This window comes from Pristis pectinata, chromosome 9 (genome assembly GCF_009764475.1).
Source record: "Pristis pectinata isolate sPriPec2 chromosome 9, sPriPec2.1.pri, whole genome shotgun sequence".
Classification (NCBI taxonomy): Eukaryota; Metazoa; Chordata; class Chondrichthyes; order Rhinopristiformes; family Pristidae; genus Pristis; species Pristis pectinata.
In genome coordinates, this window is record NC_067413.1 from 85,575,572 (window position 1) to 85,601,578 (window position 26,007).

Consider the following 26,007-nt stretch of genomic DNA (forward strand, 5'->3'; position numbering starts at 1 on the left):
ATGGAGCACTGATAACTTTGAGTCCATTCATTCAGAGCACACGGAAGCCCAGTGTTAACAACAGAAGGAGCACCAAACTACTGAAATGACCCATTTGCTCTCCTGACTCACCTGTGGCAGAATCTGCAGATTCCACACTGGCCTCATGATTCGCCTCAGAACCGACAAGAGTGGAAGCAAGTCACCCTCAATCCAAAGGGAAGCAGCTGAAATGACATTGCTATTCAATAATCTAGAAGTATTGGAATGATATATTTTATTGCTATATATGTGATAACAATATCATCATTTTGGTAGTACACATTATGGTTATTACAAGCCATGATGACTACAGATACAAGCAAAGTCAGAGTTAGTTAAAAAAATCTCAGAACTAATAATGGCCATAGTGACTAAAATGATTATCAATCTATGTGACCCTTCTCCCACAATTTCTGTAGTTGGTTGACATTTTTTCTGTATTCTCTTAATCTTTGCAACTGTGTGCACTAGTGTTGGTGTATACATGCACAGAAAAATTATAATTACCTCACAGACTCCACAAATAACAGAATGTTTAGTCCTCACAATGGAAATTCATCTGATATCCATTATCAATCCAATGAGCAGGTTACCCATGGTTAAATCATTAACTTATTTATCAATAACTCTGATGCATGTTCTTTGGCCACAAAGATTAATGGCAGTTTGAGTATGTATATTTAGATTGATGTAGAGCTGTTATTTGCTAAGATAGGTTTTATTAAGTATCTCAGGGTTGAGTAAATGAACTCCTCTTCCATGCTGCTTTTTCCACTTCATTCTCAGTTTAGGTGTTCTTCAAAATCCTCTTGCTTGGACAGAACCAGAGGAGCCAGAAGAGTCCAGATGTAAAGGGAACTGCACACCCAGCTGGAAGCAATCTTCATCCATACTGCAATCCAACTGCTTGAAATGCTCTTGAAATCAGGTCTATGACTAGACATGGAATGCAAGAAGGTTATTATAAATTATCTTAAAATTCCGATTAATGGCTTTATCATTTATAGACTAAAATCAGACTTCTCTGTGAACTATGGCCATGAAATTATTCTGCAGGATAATTGGATACAAATGCATAATATCTGTGTCTGATATTCCAACACAACCATTGATCATTTTAGAGTAATGTTATCATCTCTGCTAAAAGAGGGTTAACAGGACCTTTGGCCAAATATATTGGCATGAAATTTCCTCAGAGGAGTGAAGCACTCACAGTTAATTGACACCGGTATCTTAAGCTCCCGGCAAAACTTCCTCAACAAAGCCAGCTCTGACCTGATTGGTGAGACTTCACAGAATACAGTGCCTTAAAATTGTAAATATTTGAAGACTTGAAGCCTATATTTTTAATGTTAAGAATATGCTTCAAAAATATTGCTTTTCTCTTACCTGTGCCAGTTAGTTAGTGTCATCATAACATACATGGCTGCCAGAAAAAGAATGAAGTGGAAAAAAGAGTAACTGTAATGAACCCCTTCCTTTTCATTATCCTGAAACCGATGCACTTCTTCACAGCCCTCCTGGATTGATACACTTTCCAAAGAGCCAGCATCAGTATTATTGATGGACTGGCCATGCCTCTGTGTGCAGCTCGACTTCCTAATGCTGACAAAACACAATATCAATAGAATTAGTTAAAAAATCAATAGTGCTCAGTTTTAATAAGCTGTGATTGTAAAATACACTAAAGGGCTTAGGAACTTAGAAGAATGCAGCTCTGGGAAGGAACCGGATGAATGAACTGTTTAAGTCCTCCTGACCAGCCCTACACCCCTTATCTTCTACATCCTCGTATCTCTCGAGCCTTCCTTTAATCTTTTTCCACAGTCTTACTCTCTAGACAATCTGTTGCTCATAGTTACCACCACAAACATAAAACACAAACCTGTACTTCTATGCATCTTCCCTTTTCTAAGTGTATCTAAGTGTGAGCCCAAATGCTCTGGTTGTGCAGTTTGTGGGAATCTCAAATATTCTGTTTATTTATTCCCTCAATAAGCTTGAATACTTAAATAACAACTCCTTTGAATCTTCTCTCCTGCAAGAGAAACAATATCAGTCTTTTCAATCCTGCCTGGATATCCTTGTAATTAGGCTGTGTCCAGAAATGTACAGTAGTCAATGTGTCAGCATTCTGTGGTCATGTCATTGTCTATTTATACTACTCTGGGGTGTGCTGCCTAGCCAAAAATCAAAGTTGTACACTCACCTGATGCTAGTTGAATTAATAATTTGAAATGGCCTGCTGTTGTTTCTTCGTTCCCATCTGTACCCCAGACTTTGAAATCGACCTAGTTCCTGCAAGTTGCATTCTATTTTCAATGTTATACTTTACAGAAGCCAGAATGAGCAGAGTCTGCTCTCTCCTAATGTTGAAAATTGTTGGTAGTGAATGAACGTTGTTCAACATTTTCTGTAAAAACCAAAGTGGAGCGAGATTATCTAATGGAGGTTGGTCACTCCTTTTGGTCTTAGTAGAGGAAGGTGAAGGAACTGTAGAGGAGCTTGGAGATTTAGGGGCTCATGTAAACACAGCCCACACACACGCGCGCACACACACATGCACACACACACACAAACACGCACACATAAACACGCACGCACACACACGCACGCATCACTAGGAGCCGTTGGATCCATACAAAAATAATTTTAAAGACTATTGGAACCTAATCTCTAATCAAAAATATTGCTGGATATCAAGGGATCCAAGTTATGATGCAGCTGGTGAGAGTGCACTGGGAAAACTACGTTCAGGTTTTGGCACTCTATCCCAGGAAGAAGAACGATGTGCCAGATCGACACAAGGGCTAAAAGTGGTAAATTGTAAGAACAGGTTGTAGTGACTGTCGTGGCTCTGAACAAGGCTGAGAGTGTTGGTAAGTTCTAAGTACTTGAGTAACAGTAGAACACCAAGAACTTCAAAACAAGATTGTATCCTTTATTCTAGTCCATCAACAATGAGGAGAGGAGAAGTGGTCCTTGTTCCATGTATTAAATGTAATGAGACCAATATGTGTATGTCTTACTATCTTATTTACACATCAGTACACCATGTAGTCATATATTCATACATTGATAATGAAAGGATAATCTGATTGTGACATTGAGTACTAGACCACTGTGGGGTGATACCAGGAAGCACATCTTCATAGCATAGGTTAGTGATAATCTGAAAATCTCTCCGTAAAATGCTGTGAGATCAGATCAGAACTAACACTGACACACAGATCAGCTGTCATTTTCATAATCTGTAAAACAAACTTGAAGAATGCCCTGCTCTTGTCTGTATTTTCCCAATGTAATTAGTCTGACTTCTTGATAATACTGGTTACATTACTGCTTTTGTCTAAAATAATGCAGAAGCCCAGTGTACATTGGGAATAAAGTACTAAAGCAAATACAGCTCATGATTACCTCAAATACAAGATGCAAATAAGAAATAAGACCAATCCTGCAATGCTTTGGATATCCCATTTTAATCCTCTGTCTAAGGCATCAGTTGTGATTGCAGTGTTGTTATCAAAGTCAGAGCTGGGAGATGTCTGTTCAAAAAAGCTCATTATGTTGGGATTGCATTTATCATCTGAAAGCAAAATACAACCAAAGGTTACACTTATGGTGAAGTAAAGTTCATCTTTTAATCATCAAAAAATATTTCATGTTGGTTAATAATTCCATGATTAATGTATTCTATCAAGAAGTACCTTTTGGTAAAGTGTTCATTATCATGCAACAAATCAGCTTCAAATCCAAGGCTACAGAAGCCATAGTGTATTTGTAACATATTTAATTGCAAATAATAACTAAGGTTTTTTTTACTGTAATTAAAATAACTTGATTGTTATTCATTTGGACATTCATTCTAACTAATCAAGAGTTTCTATTGAGAGAAAGCAATTTCCTTTTGATATGCAAACGGAAGTTCAAGTGTTTTACTTAACTAACTGTGAGAAAGGTCAGAATTTTAAGATAATTCTGACAAAAAAATGAGATGGTTCTATCTTTTCCAGTCTGCCTGATACTCTTTTGCTTTCAGTCACAATACATGAAGTTCAAAAGATACCCAACTGTCACCTGCTAAATCAATTTGCAGTGAGCAGAGAATCCAACCCTTGCACATTCTGCAAGTAGCTGCGTACTGTGTAAGTGCTACAGTTAGGTTATTTTTGAATCTGAAGATTAGTCATTAAAATCTAAGGCTTGGCAACTCTTCAAAGGGTGCTTATGTGCAGAAACTAAATGAGCAATTGAAATCTTAACCAAAAGATACAGTTGATTAGTTGGATCCCATAATTAGAAATTATTACAAAAAAAAGAAACTGGACATTTAAAAGGCAACTGTAAAAGAATACTTGAGTATACTGTTCGTTACCTTGGGTTGAAAACATATTATAAATATGCATTATATTATTACATTCATTTGTTTGTAATTTGTTTAAACCTAAAATCAGGTTTATGTTTCTGAGATCCTCAACTACTTTCTGAGCTGCTGGTAAACCACATAAAGACAAGAACACTTCCTGTATTTAAAACAATCAACAGAAAGGCCATTCTTAAAAACCAAAGAACTGCAGATCCTGGGAAAGTTCAGATGAAGCGTCTTCAAGCTGAAATGTCAACTTTGTTGCTTTTTCTGCACTTATTGCCTGGCATGCTGAGTGTTTCGAGCATTTTCATTTTATAAAGAACTACTCCGTTCCACATCCTGCACTGCTCCGTTCCACGTCCTGCACTGCTCCGTTCCACGTCCTGCACTGCTCCGATCCACGTCCTGCACTGCTCCGATCCACGTCCTGCACTGCTCCGATCCACGTCCTGCACTGCTCCGTTACACATCCTGCACTGCTCCGTTACACATCCTGCACTGCTCCATTCCATATCCTGCATGCTTTAGCAAAGATTTACTCAGGTACCAAAGCTGGAGGGCATGGGGACTTAGAATCTACCTAGGCTGGTGATCAAAAATATGGAAGTTGAAAAATTTGGAATAGGAAAGAAATGTAACACTCATTGTAAATCTTCATTTAAATATGTGTATCTATCCCAACTTTAATATGTTTCCTTCACTCCCTTTAAGCTCATTAGATTTTGTTTCCCATGCTTTATTCAAATTCACCTGGTTCACTCAAACATTTATTATACTGCTGTGTAACATCTAAAAAAATGTCAATTAAAAGTAGATTGGGATACTAATAACATGACTGAAGCATAACCTCCCATCTTTTAAAATGAATTCCACTAATAATAAAATGATAACTTTCCAATTTACGTGCTGTATCTGCATCACAGCCTTTTGTGAAATGTGTACTGGAACACTCAGATCCCTCTGCATATCCAGGCTCTGCAATCACTTACCATTGCACTTATGTATGTTTCCTTTTTTTTTATTTTTCCTGGCAAGATGGATAATTTCACATTTCCAATTATTGTGCTCCATCTGCCAGATTTTTGCCCATTGACTTGACCTAGCTGCATGCCTTTTGTAGCCTCCTTGCGTCCTCTTTACAACTTGTTTTCCTACCTACATCTGTGTTATGAACAAATTTAGCAACCATGCTTCAGTACTTTCATTCATAACATGTTGTACTTTCATCCAAAGTACATCTTGGAGTATTGATACTATTTGTTTTAAATTCATGAGCATACCTTTTTCCTCACCTCTTTGAGGAGCATGAAACAATAAATCAGTTTATTCTGAAATGAAGCTAATGAAACAGTGATGATAGCCATTAGTGATAATTAAATCCTATACTGGTTTATACCTTTTTGATTGATGATAACTTTGTCATTGATGACTATTTGGGTTTCTTCAAAAGAAGCTGATATTGAACAATTAAAAATACTTCATGTTGGAATGTCTTTCAGCAAAGCGCCATCTCTGAATGTCTTCAATGCTGACAGCAGGATCTAATTTAATTGACATGGCTGTTACCTTTTGCAATGTTCTTTGGTTTAATTTACTGAATAGATGCAAATAATGATGTGATTATTTTACCCAGTCAGTGCAATTTTAGATAAGCTGGTAAAGAATTTTGCAACACAATCTAAAAACTATAATTTTCCTTTCAACCAGGTAATTGTTCCCGGCAGGCACAACTGCAACATAATTGCTGGATTTGCAGACCCACATATTTCCAGTGACTATGGCTATAAAATGTGATTGATTTTACAGAAATCAATTTGTTATTCTACATTGCACACTATCCAATGTGCATCAAGTTTTTTTTTAATTTAAAATTATTATAACAACGCTTTATTCATTTTGTGAAGAAGGAAAAGCAAACATTACATAACACAGAAGATCAGGATTAGAATACATTATTTTCTTGGCATGTGTAACTAATTTAAATTCAGATAGTAAAATTAGATTTGCACCTGAAAATGAGAAGGATATATTCATTTTTAGAGAAAATAATCTACTTACCAGGCTCATTTGTCATCGCTGACCAGGTAAGGTACATAATATACAGAGTGATGATGGAGGGTTGAAGACCAGTACAAACCTGAAATTCCTACAATTGAAGAAAATTCAGTAAAGATCATTGATGTGTATAGGAAGCATTCTTAATCTTAACTTGTTCAACTTTCAGGATCTGACATTAAGCCAAATGATATTCTTTCAAATTATATTGATCATAATCTTTGCTGCTCACTGCAATATTGTGCAATCTAAAAGTTATCAATGTAAATCAGCATGTACCTGTTCTCATATAGCACCAAAGCATTTTAAGATATTGGTTAAACTGACTCTTAAAATTTCCCATGTAATTTAAATGTTCTGAAAATCACTTGGTGCTACCAATAAATCTAAAATGTACAAATTAAACTCGGGGAGTTCCCTGGCAGCTGCTCAGTGCAGCACCTAATTTACTTTGCTACAGTTGCTATGGATGACAGTCCTCTGAAGTCAATAAATGAACCCCTGCTCTAGCCACTTCCCTGCCCATTTCCCATTTACGTTACTGTGAATATCTTTGCCTTCCAACCTTGTGTCTGTACACTGTGTGGGGTGATCACAGGCCTTTCCCATCATGCCACCTTCACTGTAGTCTCTGACTCTTTTTCTTATTCACCTTGTTACCTGTATCTGTGAGTCTCGTTTAAACATTGCTATTGTTTCGATGCAGTTATTCTCCATATCCCTTTAGTGTGAGACAAGAAGGAATATAAGTATATAAAATTACAAGAGGCTTAGATAGGGTAGATAGTCAGGGACTTTTTCCGAAGGTGGACTTGTCAAATACGGGAGGGCATAGAGGGGATACAAGCAGAGCCTCTCTAGCCTCTCCTCATAAGATAATCCACTCATTTCACGTATTAATCCAGTAAACTTTCTCTGAACAGCTTCCAACACTTTCTTCCTTAAAAAAGTACTCCAGATGAAGTTTCACTGAAACCCTATTATAATAGAAACATAACATCCATACTTTCGTATTCATTCCCCGAGCAATAAATTCTATTAGCTTTTCCAATTACTTGCAGTACCTCCATACTAGCTTTTTGTGAATCATGCACTAAGGCATCCAATCCCTCTGCATCTCCAAGCTCTGCAATCTCTCACCATGTAGACAATATGCTTCTCTTTTATTTTTCCTGAACAATTTCATGTTTTCCCACATCAAACTAAAACATTGAAGAGGGGTAGTTAACAGCTATAGTCAGAAGAAAGCAAAGTTTTGAACATGGAAGGGTATCTTCAGAGAAGGGAATAACCTGGTCAGAGGACTGAGGTGAAGTGCTGGATCTAGGCACAATCAAAGATAATAGTGCTGGGTCTGAGAACAGTCAGTAGGTTTGTGTTCTGGGTCACTCTAACAGTATGTGGGACGACATAGGCTTAAAGTGCTCCTGGTTGGCAGACAAATAAGCTGGAAAGTACAAGAATGAGCTCGGAAGATCATAAGTTAGGCGAGTGAGCTGACGGGTAAATGGGTCAGATCTGCCAGGGCTGGGCAGGCGACAAATAGATTGGAAGAGGTTAGAGGAGGCTGAAAATCTATGGAGTCCAGCCAACTATCATCACATTGCTTTCAATCCCAACCCCTCACCCAAATGATCTACCACTGCCAATTATGTGCTCCATTGTGTCAGGCTGTCAAATTCTTTCAGGCTGTCCTGCAAAATGAACCAAGATGTGTGGAGTGCAAGGGAAAGTGGGGGTGTGGGTGGAGGATAGTGGCAATGTGGTCAATTTCTACTTACATTTAGTAAGAATTAAGTCTTTTCAAGATTTTAGATGAAGGTATTTTCATCTTGAAAACCCTGAAAGATTTCCTGTTGACAAGGTCCTGCCACATTTAGATGAGGGTGACCTAAAGAGGGCAAATGACCAGCCCTGAAGATGAATATTGCATTTCTTTTAGTCCATATATAAAGAACCACCAGGGAACAAAATCACAATTCCTACTCCAGTGCATGATTCTTCACAGGAAATTAGCTTAATATTTTCCTTTAAATGTTTTGTAATATTTTATATTAGATTGCAAACTTATTTCAATGCGTTGATCTGTGAGAAGTGCTACCAAAGGAAGTGGTAGAGGCAAATACAATCACAACATTTAAGAGGCAGCTGGACAGGCACATGAACAGCCAAGGTACAGAAGGCTGCGGACCTACACAGGCAAATGGAATTAGTGTAGATAGGTACAATGGTCAGTATAGACAAGGTGGGCCGAGGGCCCATTTTTGTGCTGTATAGCTCTAGTACTCTGAGTTAATTTTCTCATCCTATTGGAGCAAACATGGTTCGAACATGCCTAACAGTCAGATGGTCAGAATTAGCGCAGCCCAGAGGAGTGGAGCAGGATGAGTGATGACTGCTTTTGGGACGAGGAGCACAGACCTATGTGGTAATCTACTTTTGGTTGCTCATTAGCCGTATCCCTGCTGAAGAATTCCTATCAATTGATAAAGCTGCCAGGCTAGCTATAGGAAGCATAAAACACAATATGCATGCAGTCAATAGCGCATTGCACCATAGTGGTGACTAGTGCAAGGGCTCTTTTATCCTTTTTCACTTCATCACTAGGTAAGTTGATGCAAGTGCAGGCAGCTTCAGTGACCACCCTGATGCATCAGCATCAGAAATGTGCCTGCAGCAGAATTGAAGGTACTAGTGATTGAATTGAACGTACAACAGGATTTTTTTTTATTTATGATATCCTAATTTATTAATTAGAATGTTTTAAATATAAATCTGACTCATTTGCATAATTAATATGCCAAAAACATTTCTGTGTCACTTACGGACTAAATATCCTTTATTAAACACAAACACATTTACAAATATTCCACTTTAAAACTGCATCTTTAAAGTTCAAATCAATATTGCTGCACATGGAATCATTCAATTGCTTTTGTTTGAACTATATTATTTTCTGTTTTTCACAAAACTGAATTTTTTCTGAAACATTGACACTGCTTTGTGACTGCTACTTTGTGCACCATAAGACCTTACAAAGAGTTATTAAGTAAATAACCAGGTTTCTATTTTTGTTGGCAACCTTCAAGGGAGAACATCACTCTGGAGACCTCACATGCACTTCTTTGGTGTCATGGAATCCTTTATAGCTACCCAAACAGGGAAACATGACTTTTAATTAACATTCAAAGAAAATGCCTCTCATATAATGCAGCACTCCCATGGAGTCTCAACCTTCAATTACATGCTCAAGTCCTGGATTGGGAAATGGATCCGAAACCATCACACAAAGCAAGGATGCAACACATTCATCCTTCATTGCCTGCAGTAGGAATACAGCACAGCAGTGGCTGCATGATGTTTCAAAATTTGGTTTTATTATATAATGTGAATAATAGACAATGATTGTCCACCCCAATAGCAATTAAATATTAAATGAAAACAAAGGAACTGTTCTAGCTGCATGATGTGCATCTTATAATTGAATTTGCACATGTGTTGATGTGATTCCTCCATTTTATTGTTTCATTGCTGGATGTAGGCCAAGTTAGCCACTGTTTCTGTTTTAGAAAAAAAAAGCTACTTTGTGATGGAAATTAAAATCAGGGAACTGGACGAAAGGCAGTAAGTATGAAAACCTGTATAGAACTTTCTGAAACTCAGTAGGGCTAATAATAACCCAAAATTCTGCTCTGAGTCAGAAGAATTACAATTTTAAATCCAGGCTCTGCATCCCCAGTATAAGTTGCACCCATGTTGATGTAATGGAACACAAAGGCCAATACAAATTCAGAGTGGCTGGATATTTATACAAATTGACGAGGATTTAATGATGGAATCAGGATTATCATGAGGCTGCACCTTAATTTAAAGATGTATTGCTTAAGGTATTGATACATGCAGTAAGAAATAGGATAATAACAGGAAGAAACCTGTTGTTTCCACAAAGAAAACCTTATTGGAAGTTGTTGAGAGCAGTTTAATGTTGGGACCAGTTTAGGAAAGGTGAGTTTAGTTGCTGATTCACCTGAACCCTCCAGGCCAGGACTTTTACTCTGTCTCTTGATGTCTTAAGCACACTTGGGTTTGAAGAGCACCCATTTTCTTCCCCACAGAGGCACACAAAACTTTGGCTGGGTCATCTATGGTCCTTTTTTGTCTCATAAAGCCGGAAGTGGGGGAACCTTCAATTCATTAAGTGAAGCAGTCCATGTTTGCATGCAGCAAGATGGAGACTACACTTAGGCATGGAGTGACACGTGGCAAGTGGCAAATGTGCCACAAAATGCCAGGTGATGACCATCCCCAAAAATGAGAATCGAGCCACTTGGCACACCATTTTCAACACTTCCTGTTTTTGTCTCAGGTTTCTAGCTTCTATAGTTTTGTTTTAATTTGCTTTTCAATACTTGCCCAGTTCTAATGTTACTTGGTTCTTCTCCCTCCACAGATGCTGCCTGACTTATTGTGTTTTCCCAGCATTCTCCTTTATTTCAGATTTCAAGCAGCTCCTGTTCCTGGTGCACCTGCTGAGAACTTCTACTGTTTTCTTTTTTTATTTCAGGTTCACAGCATCTTCAGTTTTTGCCTTTGTCTGGCCAGCAACCTTTAAGGTTCAATGACATTACCTTTGCAGAGTCCCCCATGTTCAACATTCTGGATGTCACCAATGACCAGAAGTTCAACTGAACCAGCCACATGAAGTACTACAAGAACAATTCAGTGGTTGGTTATCCTGCGGAAAGTAACATTCTCTAGCATCCCGAAGCCTTTTCATAAGACCATAAGATATGAGAGCAGAATTAGGCCATTTAGCCCATCGAGTCTGCTCCGCTATTCAATCATGGCTGATTTTTTCAACCCTGTTCTCCTGCCATCTCTCCATAACCCTTAACCCTCTTACCAATCAAGAACCTATTCACCTCTGCATTAAATACATCCAATGACTTGGCCTCCACAGCCCTTTGCGGCAACGAATTCCACATTGACCAACCCCTGGCTGAAGAAATTCCTCCTCATCTCAGTTTGAAAAGGATGCCCCCTTCATCCTGAGGCTGTGCCCTCTGGTTCTAGACTCTCCTACTAATGGAAATGTCCTCTCCACGTCCACTCTATCCAGACCTTTCAGTATCTGGTAAGTTTCAATGTCCCCCCCCCCATCCTTCTAAACTCCATCGAGTACAGGTTCAGAGATATCAAATGCTCCTCATATGTTAAGCCTTTCATTCCTGGGATCATTCCTGTAAATCTCCTCTGGACCCTCTCCACAGCCAGCACATCCTTCCTTAGATATGGGGCCCAAAATAGCTCACAATATTCCAAATGCAGTCTGACCAAAGCCTTATAAAGCTTCAGCAATACATCCTTGCTTTTATAGTCTAGTCCTCTTGAAATGAATGCTAACATTGCATTTGCCTTCTTTACTACTGACTCAAACTGCAAGTTAACCTTGAGGGAATCCTGAACTAGGACTCCCAAGTCCCCTTGCACCTCCGATTTCTGAATTTTCTCCTTTATTCTTCCTAAAAAAGTGCATAACCCCACGTTTCCTGAATCTTTCCACCATCAGCAGGACACAAATCAGGAACATGATGAAATACTTTCCACTTGGTTGGGTGACTGGACTCCAATAACACAAGATGCCAAATTCCATCCAGGACAAAGCAGCCCACTTAATTGTCAGTCCATCCACCATCCCAATCATTAATTTCCTCTGCCAACGATGCACAGTGTACCATCCACAAAACGCACTGCAGTCACTCGCCCAGGATTTTCCAACAGCACCTCCTAAATCTGCATCCTCTCCCACCAAGAAGTTCAAGGGCAGCAGGTTCACTTGCAATTTCTCCAAGAAGTGTCTCCTTTAGCTCATAAAGCATCCTGGAAATACATCGTTCTTCCTTCATCATGTTGGGTCGAAATCCCAGAACTCTCTCCCTGCAGCACTGTGGGAGTACCAGAAGGACTGCAGCACTTCAAGGCAGCAGCTCTCCACTGCATTCTCATGGCTGAATAAAGATGAGCGATAAATGCCCGTCAAGCCAGAAACACTCGCATCCTGAAAAATGAATCAAAATGCTTCCCCATTTATTCATCCATCACTGCTCCTCAATGCAGTCGTTATCCAATATAGGGAACTGCCTGACTGTCACCCTCATTGGCTGCATCAAACCACTGGCTGAACACAGATGAGAAAAATTCTCATCTTTCTCTCATTGCAAAGTAAAGGGAATACATGTATGGAGCACTTGCTTCACATTTCCTTGTGATTGCACGCTAGCTGCACATTGATGGAATGAAATTTCTTGTTATGAGGAATACAAAATCCTACAGATGCTGGAAATCTGTAATAATATAGAAATTGTGGAAGTACTTAGCAGATCAGTTAACACAGAGTTAATGTTTCAGGTTGATAACCTTTGACTGAAATAAACCTGTTCAGGTGCACAAGCATTAGCCAAGAAAACAGTGAAGAGTTCCGGCCCCCAAGATCCAATCTGTGGCTACTTAAGTATGGCAGGAAAGGAAACTACCTTAAAACAGGTATCATGTGAGCTCCCCAGATACATGGCACTGACCATGAGACACTTCTTCTTAAGGTCAGCCATGAGTTGTGTTGAGTGAATAATAATTTTTGTCCTTAGGATTTATAAAATGCTTTGGGTTCTGGATGGAAGCTGAAGCACATAAATGTGATGTCTTTCACTTCCGGAGACTTTAGGAAGCCACAGTGCTCACAGGTCTGTGTGTGCAGCTCAGCTTAATCCATTCTACTGAAGGAACAAGGGAGGAAGCCCCTCTTCTTTAAGCAAAGAATGTCAGCGACATCCCTCATAAAGTGCACACAGCAAACTACAAAATATGGCATGGACCATATAGAATGATCCAGAGGTTCAGGGTGAAGGTGACCAACATAACTACAGGTAGAGCAGTCCAGGCATGTTTACATGACCGTAGCTCTATCTGCAGAAGATCCCAGATCTGTTTCAACACTGGATTTGTAAACAACTTAGGGAGACATTGCTTCTTAGAGATAGAAGTATGGGTCCAGAAACATTCTTGAGGGGTAGGGTCTGCAGATGCCTCCACCCTCAAGGCTGCCTTGCGCATCTTCCCTTCTCTCAACAACTGATCTGCAATTCCAGGTGGTATGGTGCTCACAGTGATGTGAGGTAATATGTGGAAATGACAATGTTCCTCACTCTACGTCACTGTGGTCAACAGTGCCAGCAAGTAGACTTCTAAGTATTCTCAGGAGACTGCAGAGTGAGTGTCAGCTTTGATTGTGGCCCTTTAGATCACTTTGCTTTGGGGTAATGAGCACTATAAAAGTCCTGGGTAACAGGCCAATGCTTTGTGTGGTAGAAGAACATGTACCAGTTTTTCCTTGAAATCCTCTAAGTGTGTCCATTCTGCGTGTGCTCCATGTACCTAACTTGACAGGAAGCTGCTGGTTACATCACCTGAACTGCATGATTATCATGTTTTCACAATTTATTCTAACATCAATTTTCTGTTGCGTAGCCTGAGAAAGGCTCTTCTACCCAATCCAAGCTACAGCCTGATACCTTAACTAAGTTCTTTGTGGTTCCCCTGTCTCTTGTTATAGAAACTATTCATGAGAAAATAAATCAGATTTTATTGTAAAGATTTTCAGACATTTCTTTCCTTTTTGCTGGAAATTAATTGAAGGAGCCATAATCTTATGTCAAACTTTCGAAAGAAAGTGTAACATTATTTTTATTCCATCAGTAAGACTGGGAAGGCAGCATTTATTGCTCATCTCTAGTTGCCTTGAAGGTATAAACTGCCAAACATACTGTATGGGATTGGACTGACATGCAAGTGAGACAGCACAGGAAAAGGATGTTCCCTACCCTGAAGGCACCAGTGAATTAGTTGTTTTAATGAATAAAAATGGCAGTTCTCAGCTAGAAATTACCAACTATTTTTAAACATCAATCTTATTATTTAGTGAAGCTGGAAATGAACTCATGAACCTTAGTTCATTGGCAGGGTACCATAATCAATAGGATATCAAACAAATCCTATTGAAAATAGCTAGGTCACTGCCTGCATGATAATGACTTTCCTCATATTCAGATAAGAAGATCAGCTATTAAGGAGCAATTATTTTCTTTTAATTTATAAGTCATTCTTGCAATTTTTTCTATATCTCTTCATCATCATACCAATTTTTAAACCAACAAAAAACATTTGATATCTTAAATCAAATAGATCCATTTAAATTATGCATTGCTTTCAGAAATAAAGCACATCTTAATTACTGATGTCCTGTCTTCATTTTAAAACAGAATGTTGTAAAAAGATATCAGGAAATATATCATGTGCTTACCTGGATCTTTGGATGAACTGCTATTAAAGAGGCAACAACACAAATAAGTGTGTTGAAGCTAATAACAAATTTATTTTCAATACAGCCATCTACTGCAGTGTAAAACACATAGCAGAGGATTGCAGTGGTTAATGACAAAACATAGTTCAGGCATGTAACTGATAGAAGTGCTGAAAAGACACAAAAACAGAATAATGTGATTAAAATGTTACAATGACATCACCAATATTCTCCAGATAATTTCAGAACAAGGTCATTAAATGACAAATGACGCAGAAGAACTAAATGTCATTTTGTACCAATCATTAAAAAGATTGACAAAGCACCAACTAAAAATGTACTTGAATGATATCTGGTGCTGAAACATTGCCCAGTCTTGAAGACCTTGTCTGATACCTGTACTTATCCTGCTGCATATTCTTGCTGCCGGCTCCTCTCAGATCTTCCTGAAACTAATTGGGTTTTCCAGACTTGCAAATATTCTTTTCTCATTTTCTGACTGAATTCATTAACTTGTGCTGAAACATTTGAGTTCCAGGTGTGTGCCCTGTAAAGCTTGGCTTTGGCCGATCTATTTCAATTTGAGCCATTTAGTTTTGTACAGGCAGATATTTAAATCTTTTAACACATCAAGCCCAATTTCAGCAGCAAGCACAACCAACTCTGTGTGGGGAGAATGGTTATCCTGGCTGCAGAGCTGTCCAGCTTTGGTTCCAAGCAGCAGCTAGATGATCTCCAGGCCTAAAGATATTATTGTGTGATGCTTCCATTTTCCCAGCTGCATTTTCTTGTCATGGACCTTTGAGTCTAAGAGTGAAGGCAGCTTATATTGTCCATTCTTTGAGTTACCCTCCTAAACATTCCCAAAAAGGAGGCAAAAGTCAGACTGCTTCAAGTTCCTGGGAGTGAACATCACCAACAGCATGTCCTGGTCAAATCACGTAGAAGCCACGGCCAAGAAAGCTCACCAGCACCTCTACTTCCTCAGGAGGCTAAAGAAATTTGGTTTGTCCCCTTTGACTCTCACCAACTTTTACAGATGCACCATAGAAAGCATCCTATCTGGATGTATCACGGCTTGGTACGGCAACTGCTCTGCCCCAAGACTGCAAGAAGCTGCAGGGAGTTGTGGACACAGCCCAGCGCATTACGGACACCAGCCTCCCCTCCTTGGAAGCAGCCAGCATAATCAAAGACCCCACCCACCCGGGACATTCTCTCTTCTCTCCTCTTCCATCAGGTAGAAGATACAGGAGCCTGAAGGCACGTACCACCAGACTTAAGGACAGCTTCTATTCCACTGTGATAAGACTATTGAACAGTTCCCTTATACAATGAAATGGAATATGACCTCACGATCTACCTTATTGCACTGCACTTTCTCTGTAGCTGTGACACTTTACTCTGCACTGTTATTGTTTTTACCTGTACTATATCGATGCACTCTGTACTAACTCAATGTAACTGCACTGTGTAATGAATTGACCTGTATGATCGGTATGCAAGACAAGCTTTTCACTGTACCTTGGTACAAGTGACAATAATAAACCGATACCAATACCCAGCATGCCACAATACATTAGCTAGAAATAACATAAGATATTGTGTTGTCTGAAATTTTCATAAGGATACTAGGTAAATAGATGTTAAGTGTTTGTTCTGTAATATTACCCAGCAAAACACTGGGGCTTCTGCTTTAACGAAGCAAGAGGTCCCAGACTGAAATGTTGGAAATGCTGTGTGGCGGCATCTAGTGGTGACAAGTATTAAAGCAGCCTGTGAACATTTGAAAACATTAGTTCAGAAATTACTACCGCCTGCAATTGGCAGGGAAATGCCCTCAGAGAATCCAGAGGTAGAACAAGAAGCTGCAGTACTTATGCTGGTGAATTTGCCCGAAATACCTTCACCAGGATAGACTTGATGCAGGAACAGTGCCTCCACTTATTTGATTTGAGAAGAACATATGCAGGGAACCAGGTTGAATTTTAGTTTTAATTAATCTTTTCAATTAGTTGTGTTTGGTTAAATATTTTAATTGTTTTTAAGTAAGCTTGATATGTTGTGTGCTTTCATATTTGTAGAATTATTTTTAAATAATTTTTTAATGTTTTAATTGTTCAATTTTTAATTATCTTTGGTTATCTCTGAAGATCAGGCTTGGCAGTCAGCTGATTCATGGGGCTTTGTGGGTGGGATTATTCTTGTCCCTCCTCCACCTGTAAGGGACCTCACCAGCAAGGATGGGACCTGCAGGGAGGTGATACTGTGGGAAATCAGCTGAAGCCAAGTCCAAACGTGGCATATAGATCGGTGCTGAGCTTTCTCTATTTAGATTAACATACAAAAAGTTTGATGGATTTGTTTCAAAGTTTATCTCAATGAAAACATTAACCCTTTTATTCCAGCTGACACTTCATATTATAACTTTAAGTACGTCAAATATTGCTTCTAACATTCAGTCAATGACCTTTCCTTAATTTTCAATAGGAGATTCTTCCATAAATCTTCAACCCCTACTCCCACTTGCTCCCAATTCCAGCTGCCATGGCAACAAAGTCAGAAGTTGACCAATATTTCTTGTAAAGGTCCAGTAGAAAATTCATATCTAACCACAGAATGAAGTTTGGCTGGTATAACCCCCACAGTTAATTAGGTTACCACTGCAAAGTACCAGTTACCCATGATTATAGGTTATTGTCCTTTCATATTATCCAGGATTTCCAAAGTTTGCCCCAGAGGAAGTATCTGCACATGCAGTAGGTTAAGTTCAATGGATTTCAAGCTGAAAAATGTGAGGTAGGATTCTTTCACCCATTTTTTTGATTGGAAGGTCAAGAATGTTTGCTGAAACACTGTTAGAGCCCCAGAATGAATCACTGGTGCACCATCTAAGGGCGGAGCTAAGCACTGGCAACTCCCTGCACCTACTGAAAATTCAACATTTATCTTAGCTAATCCTCCTATTAGAAACTTCCAGAAACCATAGGGAGGATTCCTGGTGGCAAGGTCCAGCGTATGAAAGCCTATTCTACAATATAGGAACAAACATGGAGTGTCTGGAACAAGCTCAGACCAAAAACGCCGAGAAAGGATTCTAAATTGGCTAAGTCATGCCTTCTGGCTTAGCCAGAAATGTTGAAGAGCCTGAAAGCACTAGACTGGCCTTTGCATCAGCAGGGAGGCCCTGTGGGTCAACAGGGGCTTCCGTATCTTATGTGGCATTGTGTTCTGGGTGAGAGGAGGGGAAGAGTGGGATGGAACAAGCCCCCATAGAAAATAATCAGACAACTAGCTAAGCCACATCCCTGGCGAAAAAATACAAAAACACTTAAAAAAAATTAATTTAACACAGACAATTAAATGAATCTAAATATTTTAAGGCTGGATTGTGCTCTTTCCACCCTTGCCCACAATCCCCCACAACTCTGATCTCCACCATCCCCTTCCCCATCCCCATTACTTTCCCCACAGCTGCACTTACTTTTCTGGCCCTGGAATTCTAAGGCCACAATTCCATGAGGTGGAGCAATCCATGAGTGGAATGTAGGCCAAGAGACAGGTCCTGGTGCCCAATCCCAAGACTGCCCTGACAGCATTTTGACAGCTTACTGCTGTCAGAAGCCTTGAGATAGGATTTTTTTTAAATCAAAGACATTTAAAAGCAGTTCATATAAATTTAAGTAATTTAAAAATTAAAGCAATTATTAAAAAAGGTAATAAATAATAGGAGTACTTAAAACATTTTGAAGTACTAAAAGATTTAAATAAGGTAATATAAAGTAAAACAAACCATTTATCTGCATTTATTTTTTCAATCAAGTTTGCTAACATCATTGGAATACATGGGGTCACACTCGCTTTACAAGCCTCCTCAGGTATACAGCAGAGGGGTCAGATGTAAAGTGCATCCGAATCTTCAGCTTAGCAGGTTTGTGCTCTGTCCCTGGACTTAGCATTGAATGCAATAGATAATGGGAGATCAAATCCACTAGCAACAGACTTTCAGCTTATTTCTTACATCCATACTGCCATGCACAGGCACAGAAGTCAGAGCCGAGCTGACGTACACGGAGGGAACTGCCAATAAGAGCCATATATGATTCAGGCCTCTATTACTCCTTCTCAACCCATCCCCTCCACTGAAATAACTATTTGTAATGGGTTATTGAGCTATATCGCACTGCCAGCTTGCTCGGAAGTCTGAAACACACCGAAGATCAAATGGCACACATTCAACCTCGAGCCATGTACCTGGTCTGGTGATGTTTCCTGACCAACATCAACTGAAGGGCCAGAAGGACTTAGGACTTTGTCTGTCAATTTTATGCCAGCCAAGGCAGATGCATCCAATATGGTCCCATTCACTTGAACAGATTATTGACCTTCATTTAAAAGGTAAATGAGGGAAAGTGATTTGTCTTTTATTCTGCTTTATTTTAATTACTATTAATATTTTTAAGTTACTGAAGTTGAATGTTGTTTTAAATGAATTTATTAGCTTTTATTAATATTTTATTTTCTTTAATTAAATCATTTTCAACTCTGTATTTCAAAGTCTCTGAAAGAAGCAATAGATACATCATGAGCTTGTCAGAAGGCCATCAGAGCAGCCCCTGGGCAGGGCTTGGTTAATACAACCAATGGACAGCAGGACACCACTCACAGCTCACTCTACCTGGCGCAATGGTTGCAGCAGCAAGTTCAGCGGGATTGGAGACCTACATGGCCGCAGAAGTTGAGTGCTGCCATGGGCATCGTGCGAGAGGTGAACATGAGGCACAGCTCAAGTCCAGAGCAATCTTGCTCAATATTTGAACTTTGCAGTCTTAGAAAGAAGGGACAGAGGTCCAGTGACTCACTGAAAGGTAAATTCTAAATTAGAACAACGACAACTGTTTCCTTTCAGCAAGTGGAAAATTAATGGGAAGATGGAATTAATGTTGTTACCAGCCTTTCCTCATGATTACTCTGGTTTTATCCTATCAGAGACATCCCCTTCCCCTACCCACCCTGCAGCCTAACAAGCCTCTTTTGTCTCCTTCCCAGTTCTGACGAAAGGTCTTCCACCTGAAATGTTAACTCTGTTTCTTTTCCCATGGACCTGCTGAGTGTTTCCAGCATTTTTTTATTTTTGTTTTGGACTTCCAGCATCTGCAATTTTTTTAAATTGATTTTCATGGATTTAATTTTCTGTGGCCCCAGATTCCAGCATGCAAAAATCATAGCTTGGACTTTGCTGTTCATTATTATATATTGTCACTTAAAAGATTCTTCCAAGGTGAATTAAAAAGTGAAGCATTTCAATGTAGGAGTAAAATCTACAAATAAAGGTAGGTTTATATGGGAGTTTTATTATGAAGAGTAGCTGGACGAGCAGCTACAATTTAAGATTAATTAACAGTGTCTGGAAGAGTGAGGACAAAGCAATGCAGTGAGGAACTGGTTAATCTTCAGAGGGTAAGGGGCCACTCCAGCCCACTTCAATATTATACCTACTGATATTTCAATCCAGTTGAAGTACAAGTATATCCTACAGCTCCTTTGAGGTTGCTCACCTCCTCCACTTTCAATAAGGTCATGACTGGCCCTGTATGTGGTTCACTTTAGTGTTTTGTATCCATATCCTCAGATTCCATTAAGGTCCAAAATCCGATCAATCTCAAGACATGAATGTACACAGTAACTGAGCATCCACAGCCACTGAGACAGATAACTTCAATGATTTAAAGTACTCTTTGCAAAGAAACTAACCCCCCCCCCCACCTCAGTCCTACATCACTGATCCCTCATCCTGAGATTATGCATCCTGCTTTTAAACTCTATGGCCTGAGGAAACCGCTTATCAGCATCTATCATGTCACACTGTCTCGTGATCTTGTGTGTTTCACTAAAGACACCTTTCACCCTTTTGAACTCCAGTAGTTATAAGGCAATTTTACACTCTCTTCAAAGAACAGCTTCCTCCTACTGAGGGTCAAACTAATGAGCTGAAACTGCACTGGCTCCAAAACAAGTATATCCACACAATATACCCAATGACATCTCACTAAACATCTGTACGATCTCCAAAAGCCTTCCTTGCTTTTGCTCTCCAAATCTCTCACAATAAAGGCCAACATACCAAATGGCTCATTCATTGTGTGCTGCACCTGTAGATTTACTTACTGCATTTCATGAACCACCACACTAAAATTCCACCATACACAAATATTTTCTAATTTTTCACTGCTTCATAACCTATTCTGTTTTTCTATCAATCTTAAATTTTCCCAAACTGTTATCTATCTGTCCACTTACTGAACCTCTGTATCCTTTACAGACCTTTTTTTGCATTCTCATAACTCACTATCCCACCAAGTCATGAATCATCTGCATGACTGGGTAACTTCTCCTCTTCCTTCCCATCTAAGTCATTACAATAAATTGTAAACAGTTTGGGTCCAATAACGGTCCTGTAGCACCCTACTGAAACAGTCTGTCAATCTGGAAATTACCCATTTACTCCTGTTCTTTGATGTTTGACTTTTAACCAATCTTCTGTCCACATTAATTGTTATCCACAAGCCCATCATTCTGAATTTCACATAATAACCTTTCTTGTGATATCTCGTTAATGCCTTTAGAAAATCCAGATAAATTATACCCACACATTCCTCTTATACACCCTGTTCTTTATATCCTCATAAAAATATTGGATCTGTCAAATTAGATTTATCCTTCGTAAAACCATGTTGATGCTGCTTAATCATATTAAGAGTGTTAAATGACTTGTTACTAAGTGCTTAATGATGGATTCCAACATGTTGCTGGCAACAGTTGTCAGGTTAATTGGCCTTTAGTTCCCTATTCATTCTATCCTTTCTAAATTTACTACCTTCCAATCTGCTGGGTCCATTATAGAATCCAGGAAATTCTGGAAGATCATCACTAATACATATATCTACTAAAGGGATTATGTTGCTCTGGCATTCACATGTTTAAATTCTTCTATTTTTTGCCTATTTCATTTCTAAATTCTGCCATTTCTATATCTGTAGGTATTTGAAATGAATTTAAAAGCATTATTTGATTTAGGCTCTGTCAGATAACCAGGCTCTGAATGATCAATCAGCTATTGCTCCTTTAGCATCAGTCAGTAAACAGCCATCACTTATACATTAGTTGCTGCTTAGAAGGAGCAAAATTTACACACCCCAGAGGTCTGTTCTTGACTTTGTTATGGAGTGGTACAAAAGACCATTTCAAAGTAGATTCTACCACCCATTTTGGGCTTTAAGACAATTTCATAGACAATTATGTTTGGTGTTTATCCAGCAGAATTAAACTGCTTTTTTTAAAATCACAATCAGCACTGTAGTTTTATCTTACTTATTTAACTTAACAATCCCATATTGCATTTTCCCCACACACTCTGCTGAATCCCTCTGAATTCAGAACAGCTTTACTTTGGGTAGACATCCCAACAGAGTGCTAGACATAGCTGCAACCAGCCTTCTCCTGGAGATGGACACAAGGTACAACCAAATAAAAAAAAACTGAGGAGCAGTCAAACAACAACACATTTGTGCCAATGAATATGTGTGGTTTCAGATGATAGTGCTTATTCTGAGCATGCCTTTTAATATTTGCATGAGGCTATAACACTCGGAATGAGCTCTTCAGCTTTTCTGCAACAAAAAAGCAGGTAGAAGAGAAGTTGCCTGCAAGCTTTGCATACCATAACCTTGAGACTGCAGCAGTCCACAATTCAGTTTTACCATGCTGACAATGTCCCAGTTGTAATAAAGAATGCAAAAATGTGAACTTTAGCTCTCCTAATACATATCTTTCCTCCCACATCCTCTATTCAACATTCCTGTTGTGTTTTAAGCTTCAGAGCTCAGTTTTCCTGAAAGACAGTTTTACCACCAGGGAGGAACAAAGCAGGTCCTCCTGATCCTGCCTCCCTATTTTCCCTGTGGTTGGAAATATTAACAGTGCTATTACATGTTCCTGGTACACAGATGGCACCCATCACTTCCAGAGAGTCAAAGGTTGGGATGCTACAATGGAATAGAGTCACTTTAGAAGAAGTGTGCAAGATCTTTAGTTAGATTTCAGGATGGGGATTTCTGTGAGCTATCGATCAACTACATGAAGCCAAGGCTCTGAGAGGTAGTTGGTTCATAGAGTCATAGAGTACTACGTCACAGAAACAGGCCCTTCAGCCCATCGAGTCCATGCCAACCTGATCTTCTGCCTAGTCCTATCTACCTGCACCCAGACCATAGCCCTCCAAACCCCTCCCATTCATGTACCTATCCAAACTTCTCTTAAATGTTACAATTGAACCTGCATCTACCACTTCTGCTGGCAGCCCGTTCCACATTCACACCACCCTCTGAGTGAAGTAGTTCCCCCTCATATTCCCCTTATATATTTTACCTTTCACCCTAAACCTATGTTCTCTAGCTCTAGTCTCACCCAACCTGAGGGGAAAAAGCCTGCATGCATTCACCCTATCTATACCCCTCATAATTTTGTATACTTCTGTAAGATCTCCCTTCATTCTCCTGCGCTCCAGGGAATAAAGTCCTAACCTATTCAACCTTTTCCTATAACTCAGGTCCTCAAGTCCCGGCAACATCCTTGTAAATTTTCTCTGCATTCTTTCAGGCTTATTGGTATCTTTCTTGTAGGTAGGTGACCAGAACTGTACACAATACTCCAAATTCGGCCCCACCAATGTCTTATACAATTTCAACGTAACATCCCAACTCCTGTACTCGGTGCCCTGATTTATGAAGGCCAAAGTGCCAAAAGCTCTCTTTACGACCCTATCTACCTGTGACACCACTTTCAAGGAACTACGGATTTGTATTCCCAGGTCCTTTTGTTCTACCACACACCTCAGAGCCCAACCAGAGCTTTTGCTTTGTGATGTTGATCATGGAAAAAAATTGAGTGTGACAGGAGTTCAGGATCAGTACAGCATTTTCTTGACCTTGTTTGAACTGAAGCCACAAGACTTTGTAAATTGTGATGCTATGGACTCCCAGGGTCACCCTCATCTTGCTATATATCACTGTGCATCAATTATGGTAGTTATATCCCACTGGGACATGCCTGGGGATCTGAATAGAGAAATCTAGGATGTTGGCTGATAGATTGCATTTATCTTAGACTGCTCCTTCATCAGTCCAAAGGACAGCACTTTCCACTTCAACACCAATTTGTAGATGTTACTTAGGCATTGCACAATCACCTGGGCTGATAACTAACAGACATAACAAGGTGGGAGAAGAATATTTATAGGATTGAATGATTTTGATCACTCCCTCAGGACCCCATCTCTTCTTTTTCTGGGCTTTCTGTTTGAAAATGTTTAAAGTGGTTTAATCCACAATCCTCCAATAAGTGTAGTGTAATGTTAAAGGTGCTTTTTGGAATATCAAGGTTGTAAAGGTGGAAATGTAGCGGTTAGCATAATGCTATTACAGCACTAGTGACCCAGGTTCAATTCCAGCCGCTGTCTGTAAGGAGTTTGTACATTCTCCCCATGACTGCGTGGGTTTCCTCCGGGTGCTCCGGTTTCCTCCCACATTCCAAAGACATACAGGTTAGGAGCTGTGGGCATGCTATGTTGGCGCCGGAAGCATGGTGACACTTGTAGGCCGCCCCCAGAACACTCTACGCAAAAGATGTATTTCACTATGTATTTCGATGTACATGTGACTAATAAAAATATCTAAATATCTAGAAGTGAATTTAAGGATTAGTAAATTGTGAGCTGCACATACTCAGTTTCTCTAGATAAGATCAGCACATTTCCTGCTGTTTAGTTGGTAATGCTGGATTATGGAATCATTCTTTAAATGAGGTCATGGATTTCTGTACGTCCTATTGAAAATTAATGTAACATTCATATTAACCCTCGCATCAAACATCAGTGGTAATGAACTCCAATCATCCAGTGAATCATTGTAAGAGATAGCTCACCTCCTTATTTCCCAAATCTATGGATTAATGCACTCTGTTTTAGCAAAGAGCAATGCTCAGACACATAGATGGTCTTTCAAGTCAATTTGGTTTCACTGATCCCTGTTTATTAGGTCAATTGGATGGAATTGCAGTAGAGTTGCATCAATTGATGTACACTTCTAGTGGCATGGGAGGCGGTGGGAGGGGGCAGAAGGGGCAGGTCTGATGTGAAGCAATTCTGGGTTACACTATAGCACAAATATCCATGAAACTATATTTCCTAGTTTCTTAAATGCAGGGATCTTTCCCGATAGCTATAGTTATAGGGATTGGAAAACAGACTAGTCTTTTTGAAGGGCAGAATAAGACAAAAACATACTTAGGCTACTTATATCCTGTTTCACTTATTTCATCTTTGCTTCCCCCCCCCCCAACAGATTGTATTATCTCATCGGCATCATCAATGCCAATTGTTTAAAATCTTTTATCCCTGACATCAATAGATTTGCCACCAAGAGTTCTGGTAGATTAGATATTGGCAAGAATAAATAGATGCTGTCAAGTGAGGATGCACGAAGGTTGCTCAGTCCTTTACTGAATGCAGATGGTAGATCCCATTACCAAAGCAAGCTGAGTCAGCAGACCTCCAGATACAATCCTATCTATGGTTTCTCCTCCACCATAGTTGACAGGGCTTTCAACCACGTAAGCTCCATTTCCTAATCTACTGCTGTCATCCTGTCTCCTTCCACCCAGAGCAAGCAGACCTCGTCCTCGCCTTTCACCCCGCCAGCCTCCATATTCAACTGATCACCTCCATAATTTGCATCGCCTTCAACATGATGTCACCAGCAACCTTCCCCAACCAAAGGGACCTCAAAGACTTCCTGGTTCACCCTTCCATCTCCACCAACATCCACTCCCTTCCTCACAGCATCTTCCCATGCAACACAGGAGGAGTTGCAACGACTGCCCTTATTACCTCTTCTCACCATCTAATGGCCCAAATCTCCCTCCAGGTAAAACAACAGGCTGCCATCAAGACCGCAAGAAACTGCAGAGAGTTGTGGACACAGCACAGCACATCACGGAAACCAGCCTCCCCTCCACAGACTCTGTCTATACCTTTCGCTGCCTTGGCGAAGCAGCCAGCATAATCAAAGACCCCACCCACCCGGGTCATTCTCTCTTCTCTCCTCTCCCATCAGGCAGAAGATACAGGAGCCTGAGGGCACATACCACC

General features: G+C 39.7%; 1 protein-coding gene across 1 annotated transcript in view; it reads right to left on the minus strand.

The window, feature by feature from the left end:
* Window positions 1-240: 240 nt before the first annotated feature.
* The window catches only part of LOC127574338 (serine incorporator 1-like), a 68,899-nt gene continuing 43,132 nt past the window's right edge, over window positions 241-26,007 (minus strand). Inside the window, exons 6-10 of the mRNA XM_052023268.1 lie at window positions 14,802-14,971; window positions 6,449-6,536; window positions 3,439-3,607; window positions 1,411-1,626; window positions 241-957 (exon numbers count right to left, since the gene is read on the minus strand). Coding sequence (XP_051879228.1) covers window positions 804-957; window positions 1,411-1,626; window positions 3,439-3,607; window positions 6,449-6,536; window positions 14,802-14,971 — 797 coding nt within the window. The 3' untranslated portion in view covers window positions 241-803. The remainder of the gene's footprint in view (window positions 958-1,410; window positions 1,627-3,438; window positions 3,608-6,448; window positions 6,537-14,801; window positions 14,972-26,007) is intronic.